The sequence below is a fragment of the Protobothrops mucrosquamatus genome, unplaced genomic scaffold, assembly GCF_001527695.2.
Source record: "Protobothrops mucrosquamatus isolate PMUCROS unplaced genomic scaffold, P.Mucros_1.0 scaffold1771, whole genome shotgun sequence".
Taxonomy (NCBI): Eukaryota; Metazoa; Chordata; class Lepidosauria; order Squamata; family Viperidae; genus Protobothrops; species Protobothrops mucrosquamatus.
The window spans coordinates 415,511-428,152 of NW_015387909.1; the positions used below are offsets into that span (position 1 = coordinate 415,511).

Below are 12,642 nucleotides of genomic sequence, written 5' to 3' on the forward strand. Positions count from 1 at the left end.
CAGGAATCCATTGTAGGGGGAAACCAACAAAACAATGTTTTTGGCCACAGCTACAAATTCTATGGAATTCACAGATGCTATGAGGTTCATCTTCAGATGTTAAAATCAGCTGTCCAGAAAGTAGGTATTTTATAAGTGAATGTGAATGGAGACACACAGGATTGTGGGGTCCTTAGTATTCTCTGAGCTTGATTGTTTCCTTGCAGACATTTCATTACCAAACTAGGTAACATCATCAGAGCACTGATGTTACCTAGTTGGGTAATGAAATGTCTGCAAGAAAACAACCAAGCTCAGAGAGCACCAAGGACCCCTCATTTCAACCCTGAGCTACAAATATTCTCTTTTATTGGTACAATATATACATGTAATAACTGTATGCAAGAAGCAAATAAACGGTTTAGCTGATTAAGAGATTCCCTTCATTAGAACATGAGGAACATATTCATGAACAAGAGGTGCATTTTCATAACTTTTATGTGCGAATTAGGGACAGACGTGATAACAGATGCTACCTGGGTGCTGGCTACGTTGGTTCCATCGGTGACTTCCACTGTCATGTTGTACATTGACCTCTGCTCTGCATCCAAGGGTTTTGCAACGACAATCGTCCCCACGCCTTTGTCGGCTTCGAAAGAGCTCTCGAAATTCCCCCCTAGTTGTCGTTACAACAGAAAGTACAATTACATTCACAGAAATGTTTTTGATTCAAGACAATAAAATACCCAAGGCAACAGGCACAGACCAGGATGTGCTGATTTACATAGAGGCACTGCACAAAACATGCGTTATCATCTTTGTTCTACGCTAATTTTTCCCTTTCAGGCATCATTTCTATATTTCAGAACAGATATTGTGCAACAAGGGACAGGATGGGGAGAAGAAAATAACAACCAATATTGCAGATAAAAGATTCAGCAATTCATCCATGCGGAGTGTAGATGTACACCCTTGTTAATATGAAAGCCCCATCGTCATTGCATATGCCTTTGGGATCAAGATTTGAGCATCATTTTCATGTCACACTATTTATCCAGTGCCAGCAGGGCCCTAGACGTGTTTTTTTTTTTTAAATAGTTGACTCCTTTAATTAACAGTCCTCTTCATGAAAGAAATATCATTTCTCATAGAAAGCTGCTTTAAACCAGGTCCAACTGGTTGACTAACTAGCCAGAATATCTAAGTTATCTGGACTGGCTACCCAGTCAAGAACTTTAACGTTTCCACCTCCCACCGGTTACATGTCAAATTTACTTAGGGTGACTTAGCATTGAACCCACGATTTTCTGTTTAGCATGTGTTAGGATCACCGAAAACACAAAAAAAGTCTAATGCACATAACTCCCACTGTCTTCATGGCAGTGTGTTTGAAAGCAAATCTTGATTTTCTTTCAATTAGTAGGCAAGTCTGCTCCTAAGTTTAAATGCTCCCATGCGTTTAAAAAGCCTCCATTGATCTGAAAGAGAGTGTGATTCTTCTGATTGGAGAAAAGAGCTTTCTCCTGGAGATACAGGAGAGAAAAATATTTAGGGAGGTGTGTCAGACTCTTAGAAAAAAGGAAAGGGGGAGCATCATGATGGCTGTCCTTAGCTTATTTCTTGTACATGATTAGCACATAAAAAAGCTGATGGCAGAGGAAGACCTAGCGGGTCCATCAAGTCCAGGGTAGTCACTATATAATCCAGGGGTAGTCAACCTTGGCTCTATTATGACTCGTGGACTTCAATTCCCAGAATTCCTGAGCCAGCTTAGCTGGCTCAGGAATTCTGGGAGTTGAAGTCCACGAGTCATAAAAGAGCCAAGGTTGACTACCCCTGATATAATCCATAGTTTTATCATTTCTCCTTCCTCCTCCTCCTCCTCCACCACCTCGGGGCAGGTGGGGATGCTTCTTAACAAAACATTAGATCACAGCCATTCTTCATTTTCTAGGAATGCTTATGAAGAATCTAATGGCATTCTTGGAAATCAGGATTTCCTCTGAAAAATGTTCCTTTACAGCATGTCATTTTACTTTGCAATTAGCTTATATTTTAAGTCTAAAAAATGAAAAGTAGAGTGGGTCTTAAGGATGGCATCAATGAATCTTTCCTTCCTTCCTTCCTTCCTTCCTTCCTTCCTTCCTTCCTTCCTTCCTTCCTTCCTTCCTTCCTTCCTTCCTTCCCTACACAGCCCCCTCTCACCTATGTGATTCTGAGTAGTTTACAACTTTAAGGGAAGTGATTCTAATGACCAAATGTAATTAAGTCAAATTTGAAGCTTCTTAAGGTGTTGGGCTTCTGAAAAAACAACAACAACCTCTAAATCAGTGTTTCTCAACCTTGACAATTTTAAGGCATGTGGACTTCAACTCCCAGAATTCCACAGCCAGCATTGCTGGCTGTGGAATTCTGGGAGTTGAAGTCCACATGCCTTAAAATTGTCAAGGTTGAGAAACACTGCTCTAAATGAAGACTAAACTTCTCTATTTCCATGAACTAGAGACCAGCAGCTGAAACTGGGGTCAACAACATGAGATACGGTAAAAAAAAAAAAAGGCCAAGGGATGGGCAAACTCCCTTAATTCACCCCATAACAGGATCAGGTTCCATGTGACATCTGGCTTCTCATGATTAAAAATTATTCTTACCGGGGGAAAAAAGAAAAAGAAAAATATGTTTAATTAAATAAAGAGAGCCAGCTTTGGCCTCATCTGTATTTCCAGAATGACTCTGAGCCTCACAAGGGTCCTCTAAGCTTTCTTACAAAATAAAAATCACGACGTTTGCAAGAAGGATCGCTTCGGCTTTCCCCCCCAAAGTGGTGATTTGCTCAGTACAAAAAGGTCCTTCTAACCCCCCCTCTATACAGGCAGATAGTATATGCAGGGGAGCATTCAATAATGTGTTTTCCTTCATCTGCAGATTGATGTTCCAGTCTCTGCCACCATTTCTTTGCACGGCACAATTTGATTTGTTTCAAGCTGTGAGGTGAGGGTTTGAATGTAGATGGCTAAGAATGCAAACAGATGTTCGAGCGAAGAGCACCACGTCCCCTCTGTTGGTCTAAGAAGGACGTCTGGACACATTGTGCTAAGCCCAGTTCTTCCCAAAGGTCTGCCTCCACCTTTCAAAGAATATCGCCCTTTGAACCTGATGTTAATTTGATTTTATGCCAAAAATATACCTATTCCCCATGCAACCTTCCACGCATGTCTTTGCGACTTATCTCTTTTTGGAGCTGCTGCACGCAGCACTTTGTAGCATTCAACCGTAAGCAGCGGCGTAACCGGTCTTGACATTTAATTAAAGCCGTAATGGTATTAATGCATTAAAATATTTCTATTGGATTATACGCTTTTCATTATTGCCTTTTTTTTTTCCAAAGCAGCCCTTGCCCTTTGCTTTCTGTGGCAAAAAAGGAAGATCATCGCACACTGATTTGAGCTCAGCAAAGCCTTCCCCCCCCCCCCCAAAAAAGAGAGAATTGATGGTTGTTTCTCATGCAAAACTATAATATAAAACCTGAGCAGTCCTGGGACAAGGGATGCTTTCTTGCAGATAATGTTTTAATTGATAACTCTGAGAGGAGGAGGAGGAGGAGGAGGCAATAACTGAAGGTGCTTCATTGGAATCATAATGAGAAATCAGAAGACCAAAAGATTATCAAGGGTATTCTTAGCTTAATAGTAAAAGCAACTGTATTGAAAGTTCTGTATTTTAAAAGTTAGAAGCAATTAAAAGTTAGAAGGAATAGAATAGGAAGTGGGTGCTTTTTAAGTGCAACTTTCTGTAGTAATGAAAGCGTAGAGTAGCTTGAATGAAACCCAAGAATCCTTTAAAAAATATTTTCTAAGGGCAAACATTTGCAAGAAACACTTTGCAGAGTGCGTTGGCCAGTGTGGAATCTCTCTCTTGAGAATTATTAAAATAGCCGCATCCTTCTGAAGGTTCAATGTAGCTGCATCAAAGGCTGTTCCTGGTTATCTATAGATGTGTGTACGTGAACAGCTGCTCTGCTTCATGACAGCACAACAGCAATAGTGCCTTTGCATGCATATAAAGAAGCAGAGAACTGGGGAACAGCTGTGTCGAGTCTTTCCAAGGATGTGGCTGCCTTAATGCTCAAGGACCAATGCTTCATTCACAGGCCAACACGCTTCACTAAGTGCCCTTATTTAGGTCAATTTTTTAATGAGCTTCTGCATTAGCTGCTTTTGGTTCATATCAACAAGTCTTCTTTCTCCCACTGCTGATGAGGCATACCCGGCTAAAGCAGCTACTGGCTCTTTGCGACATTTCCCCAAGGCCTTGTAAAGCCTCCATGCAGCCTCCCAAAAGGCATCTGTACTTGGATTGGAGATCACTAGGAAATCTAGGCATGCAGAATAGACTAAAATTTAAAAAAAAATATCTTGGAAAAATGGATTGACAAACGACTCTTTTCCTCTTGCCTAGAAAAATGTATTATTGTATCTGTAGGAGAAAGCAGGCAAGGGCTGAGGGCAGAGTCAAGAGAGGACTCAGCCTAGAATCGTTATATGTCCACAAACGATCCAAATCTAGTCCCCCTTTGAATTCCATGAACTCTTTATCTAGAGCCAATTTGGTATTGACCGTTAAGTTGACTAGATTCTTGTGTATAGGCTTGAATAATAAATCTTCTGAACCGGAACTTATGTGTGAGCCTGATTCTTTCCACCTGACATATCGATGCCATCTCCAGGTGTGTGTTTTTTAAAAAAATGTATTTAATTTATGAACTCTTATTTATAAACTGCTGCCCAATCCTCCCAATGTCTTCAAAGCCGAAAGATTACAGTATAAAACCAAAAGTCCAGGTATCTAGTAACCAGAGTTGATATCATCCTTCCGTCAGTTGGGATGGAAAGCTTGCTGAAACAAAGCTTGTCTGAAGGGTATCTATAGCTTTTGAGACTTTTATCAGGATTCATTTATTACAGCTAGCCAGGCATGGAGGATTTTCTTTCCCCCTGTTTTTGCTTTTCGGCAGAATTTTATTAGTGTATCTCTGCACAATGTAGCCACGGGCACTTCAAATAAAATCAAAGACGCAGCAAACTGCTCCCATGCAGGATTTGAAAAACAAAAAGGGCAGAAACCCACTTCTGAAATACCAGAATGAATAAATTCAGAAACACAACGTTCTAGGGGGGGGAAGAGGATCAGTTGAATTTTGCAAGGATCTCAATTCATGGTTGTGAGACAGCTGTGATCCATAGGTCCATGGAAGGAGGAGAGCTGGTTTGAATTGCTCACATCTTGCAAGGATGAAGTGAGCCTCAAAGATGGTGGAAGCCACTGTTAAGATGCTTTCTTAAGTACTTCTAAACAAAGGGGTAGAGACAGGTCCACCTTTGTATTATGTTCAAAATATTTAAGCTCTTTAGCTTCATTATTTGTATATCTAGTGAGAAGTCTGGTTTTACTTCATCTGGAACTGAATGACTGCTTCTTTTGTGCAGCACATTCAAAACAATTTTCTCCAACATAACCAGGGCGTTTTTTGTCATAGAACGCCCAGAACGGAGTTCCGGCACCTTTTTTGGATGGAACCTTGTAGGGTAGGCAAGACGGGTTGTATGACGTGTGTGAGTTCCGGCACCTTTTATTTATTTATTTTTTTTACAAAAAAAGCACTGAACATAATGTTTGATGGGCCCAGTTTTCAAAGTCCTGTATTACAACTGGAAAAACCATAGTATTGACTATATATATGTATCTTCTCCAAAGGGAGCAAACATCACTTTATTTCATGGCTACAGTCACCATCCCTGTCGATTTTTGAAGATAAGGCCTGCTACTATTTCAGCTTCTTCTCCATCTTTTTGCGTTACGTTGGCATTATCTTTAAAAAAAAATCTTAAGATTCTTAAGCTGACTTTTCAATGTCTTCTTTCATGGTCAATAAGAGATTCCTTCAGAGTTCCCTGATTTAGCCATCAAAATGGTATCAACAGCATATCTGAGATTATTGATTCTTCCAGCAATTTTAATATCAATTTCTATTTCTACTAGTCCAGCATTTCTGATATGTTGCACATCTAAGCTAAATGAATAAAGTGATGGTACATAACCTTGGAAGACTCCTTTTTCAATTTTAAACCATGTACTTGTGCCATATTCCTTCCTGTTGCTTCCTGATCGTCTTACAAATTCTGCAATAGGTGGAGGAGATCACCTGATGCATCTATCACTTTAATAACTATCCACAGTTTATTGTGGTTTGTGCAGTCAAAAGCCATAGTGTTCCAATATCTTTTGGAACGCCACTGCTTTTCCCATCATCTGGTGGAAGTTAACAATGCGATCTAGGATTCCTCTGCCTCTTCTGAATCCAGCTTGCACATCTGGCAATTCTTGTCCTGTGTATTGCTGAAGTCTGAATTACAAAATCTTGAGTATTATTTTACTAACATATGGGGTACATGCTAGCATTTGATAGTTGAATAGGGTGCCATAAGCAAACTGAAAACATGCCAGGGAAATGCTCTGCGGTTTGTTCTCTCCAGAAGAGGCTGATGTATGAGCTTTGCACAGTATGACCTATTAGTACTGTGGAGGGGGAAAAAAATCCTGTTTTTTTTTATTCTGCAATTTCTCACTCAATTTGTTGAAAGAGAATTTGCTTTCAATATTTCCTTTAAAGGAAAACAGAACTACTGAGAAATTCTCGTGAGACTAGCGTGGTATTCCTACACTTACTGAATTTAAAAATAATCAAGAGTCTCTCTCTCTCTCTCTCTCTCTCTCTCTCAATGTGTACGAGTGCACATGTGTTTGTGTGTATGAACAGACTGTCTTTCACCGTGAAATCATTTCTCACTTTGAAAACTTCCCTTCCATCCATTTTTTTCCTCCAGACTGGACAATGTGAAGAACTGAGAATGATGTGCAGGATGAAACAATACTATTATAGTAGCATATTCTCTGCTACTTCCAACAATGCCAGCTCAAAAAGTCACCAAGATAAATTTTAAAAAGCAAAACTCTTTCTCCCTATTTATCTCCCTATTTCTCTCTCCCTATCCATCCATCCATCCATCCATCCATCCATCCATCCATCCATCCATCCATCCATCTATCTATCTATCTATCTATCTATCTATCTATCTATCTATCTATCTATCTATCTATCAATGGATGGAAACTAATCAGAATGGATGGAAATTGACCAAAGAGAGAAGCAACCTAGAACTAAGGAGAAACTTCCTGACAATTAGGACAATTAATCAGTGGAACAACCTGTCTCCAGAAGTGGTGAATGCTCCAACACTGGAAGTTTTTAAGAAGAGACTGGGCAGCCATTTGTCTGAAATGGTATAGGGTTTCCTGCCTGAGTAGGGGGTTGAACTAGATGACCTCCAAGGTCCCTTCCAACCTGTATTATTATTATTATTATTATTATTATTATTATTATTATTATTATTATTATTATTATTATTATTATTATTATTATTATTATTATTGCTGTTGTTGTTATTGTTATATCCATCCATCCATCCATCCATCCATCCATCCATCCATCCATCCATCCATCTATCTATCTATGAAAAATGGAACCCTGATTCACAGATGAAAACTTTTGAGAAATTGCTGGGCAAATGTTGATACACCTTTGACAATATGTTGCAATACTTGTTTCCAAGTCATGCATCAAGATAACTGCAGAAGCTGGTCCATGAGGAAAGCCCTGGTGCGCACTGAGTAACCTGGTTTGAAGTGCTGATACAGCTTTATACATCGAAATGAATCATTCCCAGGTACATATCAATGGTCTGTGAAGTTGACTAAGTCATTTTTTAAAATAATGAAGCTGTTTTAAGAAATGACTCATATGGAGCCCTGGAAAATGTCTGATGACCTTATTTGGGATCTAAAGCTGAAAACATAAAGTTAGGATGGGGAATCCATGGGCCTCCATGCTGAAAACAGACTTAGCATCCACAATCAATATAACCAACAGTGAAGGATGCCAGAAGTTAATTTCCGTAACACTTGAAGAGGTGTAAAGATTCAATTTAGGACCTTCTACGCTTAAGATGCTTTGCTCCTGAGTTACGGTCCACGTAGAGACGGACTGCAAAAAGAAGGAAAGATCTATAAAAAGCTACTGATTGTTGTTCTCTGATCTGGCATTCTTGTCTCATCTTAGCTGGCTCTGCATTCAGTAGATAGAAAGTCAAGATATTCCTACTTGGTTCTCGGATGCGGCATCCATTCAAGAGAAGGTAATTTAGCAATTATCTGCCACTCTTCTCCATGCATTTGAGTGCTTCTAAGACACACAGCCGCAAGAAAGATTCATGGGTGTACAAATCATTCAAATGGGCAGTCTCCATCATCTGCAACACATCTGCCAATCTGGCATACAACGTGATTACTCTCCCGTAATTTTCCTTCTTTGTTTTATTGTTTTTTAAAAAACATCCATGTGGTTTTCATTTTGACTATTAAAAAAGAACCTGTGTTGATGGTTGGGGCTGACAGAATTTATTTAAGCTGAATTCCAGACAGCCAGAGGAATTCTACTCACACAAAATTTTAATTCAGTTCTACCCATAGTACAATTTGCTGACAGATGCATACAACTATTTAGAATCGGTGTATATAAATGGCCTATCAACCAGCTATCTCTAAGAGGGCTAATAAGACATACTAAAATAATTACACTTCTTACCAAACTTTCCAGATTAAGCACTGTAGTTATTCTGATTACGGGTAGTCCTTGAATTACGACGACACTGGAAAAAGTGACTAATGACAGTTATGACCTTTCTAGCATCCCCATGATCATGTGGTCAAAATTCAGATGCTTGGCAACTAACTCACATTTATGATGGTTGCAGTGTCCCGGGGTCACATGATCACCTTTTGTGACCTTCTGACAAGCAAAGTCAATGGGGGAAGCCAGATTCACTTAACAACCGGGTCACTGACTTATCAACTGCATTGATTCACTTAACAACTGAGGCAAGAAACGTCATAAAATGGGGCGAAATTCACTTAACAAATGTCTCACTTAACAACATAAATGTTAGGCTCAATTGTAGTCATAAGTCAAGGACTACCCGTTATCAGCAAAAAGGAGTAATAACTTGGAAGGGAGACTAACTACTAGAATAATACAAATGCGGTTCAGAAGAAACTCCACCTAAAAGTTGTAAGGAAGAAGCAAGCCAAACTCTTTTGGAGAGGAGTTCCAAGTGGCAAGGAGTTCCACAGAGAAGGTTCCCTCTTGCCTCTCATTTGTCATTTTTTAGACCTCAAACCAGATGAACAGACCTCAACACGCAGAACTGATAGGAGGGTCTGTAGAAGGTCCGGAGAGATTATTCCGTTTTCCCAACTGGTCGCCTTCCAACCATTTTGGAACTACAAATCCCTTGAATTTCGGGTCAGCATGGAATTCTTGTGTTTGCAGTTCCAATGTCTGGGAGGAGACCAGACTGAGTTAAGGCCAAAGTTGGCGCTCTAAAGGTCTAAGCCAGCAGTGGGAGCCGAGCTGCAGAAGAACTATAATGTAAACCACCAGGCCTTGATTATGTAACTTTCAAATCCACTGTTTCTCAACCATGGCAACTTTAAGATGTGTGGATTTCAACTCCCAGAATTCCACAGCCAGCTATGTCCACACATCTTAAAGTTGCCATGGTTGAGGAAAAGCTGTTCTAATTGGTCCAGCTTGAATCATATGCAATTTCTGAGCACACTGCAACGGCTAACACTACATGGACCGTAATATTTCCAAATTGGCAATGTTCCTGGATATTTTACGAGGCCATTCCGAATCATCTAAAAACTCTTCTGGAGGACCAAATGCTGAAAATCACAAAGGGAGACTGAAATGAGGCACAAGTGCAGGTTATCCTCAATTTACATCAGTTCTTTTAGCGATTGCTCGAAGTTACCCTGGCACTGAAAACAATGACTGATGACCATTTTCAAACTTACGACCGTTGCAGCATCCCACAGTCACGTGATCAAAATTTGGACGCTTGGCAACTGACTCATATTTATGGCGGTTGCAGCGTCCCGGGGTCACGTGACTCCCCTCTTGCGGCCTTCTGCCGAGCAAAGTCAATGGGGAAGCCAGATTCACTTAACAACCGTGTTACTAACTTAACAACTTTTACGACAGGAAAATGGGGCAAAACTCCCTTAACAACTGTCTCGCTTAGCAACGGAAATTTGGGCCTCAAATGGGGGTGGTTAAGTTGAGGACTAGCCGTATGCAAACTGCGGATAAAGGCCCCCTCAAAGATCTATCCGAGGTCTCGTGGAAAGGCAGGAAAGGTACAAATGCAGTTTGACTTCACAGATCCATTTTCTTAGATATTAAACCCCAAAATGGCAGCCGATAAAACTGTAGCAAAACCTGTTAGCACTGAAGGTACCTTCGGTTGAGCAGTTCTGCCCACAAGCTGTCTGTAGGATATAGAACATCTCTCGGGCATGCTTGCCACCTTGAAGCAGAGCGATCGGAAGCAGAAAAAAAAGAAAAGAAAAAGAAAAACAGAAAACAACCAAGGTAACAGAATGCAAAAGGAAATAAAAAGCACCGGGGAGAAAAAAGAGAAAGAGAGAGAAAGAGAGAAATGAGGGACAGCTGATTAAAGTCGCCATCAAAAATACATTTAGAAATGAGATTAGCAAATTACGGCCAGAGAATTTAAACGACAAGACAACATTAGGATCGCAAGTCAGTCACATATTATGGAAGAGGAGGAAAAAAAAAACCAAAACCAAAACAATCCAGCCATATAGCTTAGCTAAGGCATCAAAACCAAAGCGTGAAAAAGGTAGTTATATTATATTAGCCACGTCAATTCCCTTGTTAGTTTTCTCTAACCCAAATCTACACAATGCTATTTTCCATTCTGGCCCAAGATGGCCTCCAGGCTCGACGTACCAACGATGTCAAACCACAAGGGGATGTTAGCAGGTTGCACAGAGACCACGCCGACAATTTCTGTCACCCGGTCACTTTCCATGATGGTGAAGTTATAGAAGGGATCGTCGAACGTCAGAGGAACGAGGGACGGGGGTGGTTTCTTAATCCATTCAATGTGGAGGCGAGCTGTAGAAGACTTCTGGGGCCGGCCGTTGTCAACTGCTTTGATCTGTTAGACAAGGGAGGCAGAGAGGACACTTTAGCACATTTCTCTGAGCAAAGCTTTCATCTCTGTTTTGCTTTCAAAATGGTCCCTGGTTTTGAATTCCTATGCTCATGAGATGGATGGCATTTTTTTCTGTATTACACTGCCAGCAAAACTAAGGGTGACATGATAGCAGTGCTCCAATATCTCAGGGGCTGCCACAAAGAAGAGGGAGTCAAGCTATTCTCCAAAGCGCCTGAACACAGGACAAGAAGTAATAGATGGAAACTAACCAAAGAGAGAAGCAACCTAGAACTAAGGAGAAATTTTCTGACAGATAGAACATTTAATCAGTGGAATGAGTTGTCTCCAGAAGATAAGATAAGATAAGATAAGATAAGATAAGATAAGGTAAGGTAAGGTAAGGTAAGGTAAGGTAAGGTAAGGTAAGGTAAGGTAAGGTAAGATAAGATAACCTTTATTGTCATTTTTTCTTGTGGGCACAATGGCACACATTAAAAATGAAATTTAGTTGCTTGCTCTCAAAGTGTACACATACATAACACACATTTAAAACATATTATATACAACATATGTATAGACCTACACCCTTACAGTACATATAAGTAACATATACATATTATTCATTGTCCATTTTGAATACATAACGGAAGGAGGAAGCTTGAGAGTTCACAAGATTAATGCTGTATGGAATGAAACTGGCTGAATCTGGATGTTCTGCTATGGATACCACAAAGCCTCCTCCCAGAAGGTAACAAGGAAAACAGGTCGTGAAGAGGATGTGTAGTGTCCCAGACAATCTTGCGGACCCTGCTCAAGCAACGCTTATCCTGGATGGAAGGGAGGGATACTGCCAATGATCTTTTCGGCCATCCTCACCACTCTCTGCACCGCCTTCCTGTCTGAAGCAGTGACGCTTCTAAACCAAACTGTGATGCTGTATGACAGGATGCTACAGCATCACTGTCTGGTTTAGAAGCATCACTGCTTCAGACAGGAAGGCAGAGGTTGTGGGTGCTCCAACCCTGGAGGTTTTTAAGAAGAGATTGGACAGCCATTTGTCTGAAATGGTATAGGGTTTCCTGCTTGAGCAGGGATCGGACTAGAAGACCTCCAAGATCCCTTCCAATTATGTTATTCTGTCATCACATTTTGTATTTTTGGTGAAAATATTTAAGCCAGCAGGGTAGGTGACCAGTGGTAGTGAAAGGGGAGAATATGGACATTCTTCTTAAAATGTTTTTGGAAGAAACAAGGACCAGAGCAAAGGGGACTGGAGGCTAAAACATATAAGGAACGGTTGCTGGAATTGGGTATGTCTAGTTTAACGAAGAGAAGGATGAGGGGGGACATGATAGCAGTGTTCCAATATCTCAGGGGCTGCCACAAAGAAGAGGGAGTCAAGCTATTCTCCAAGGCGCCTGAAGGCAGGACAAGAAGCAACGGATGGAAACTGATCAAGGAGAGAAGCAACCTAGAACTAAGGAGAAACTTCCTGACAGTTAGAACAATTAACCAGTGG

General features: G+C 40.6%; 1 protein-coding gene across 1 annotated transcript in view; it reads right to left on the minus strand.

Annotated features, from left to right (window-relative positions):
* FAT3 (FAT atypical cadherin 3) overlaps window positions 1-12,642 on the minus strand; it is a 285,051-nt gene that overhangs the window by 139,960 nt on the left and 132,449 nt on the right. The window contains exon 7 of the mRNA XM_029285492.1: window positions 516-655. Coding sequence (XP_029141325.1) covers window positions 516-655 — 140 coding nt within the window. The remainder of the gene's footprint in view (window positions 1-515; window positions 656-12,642) is intronic.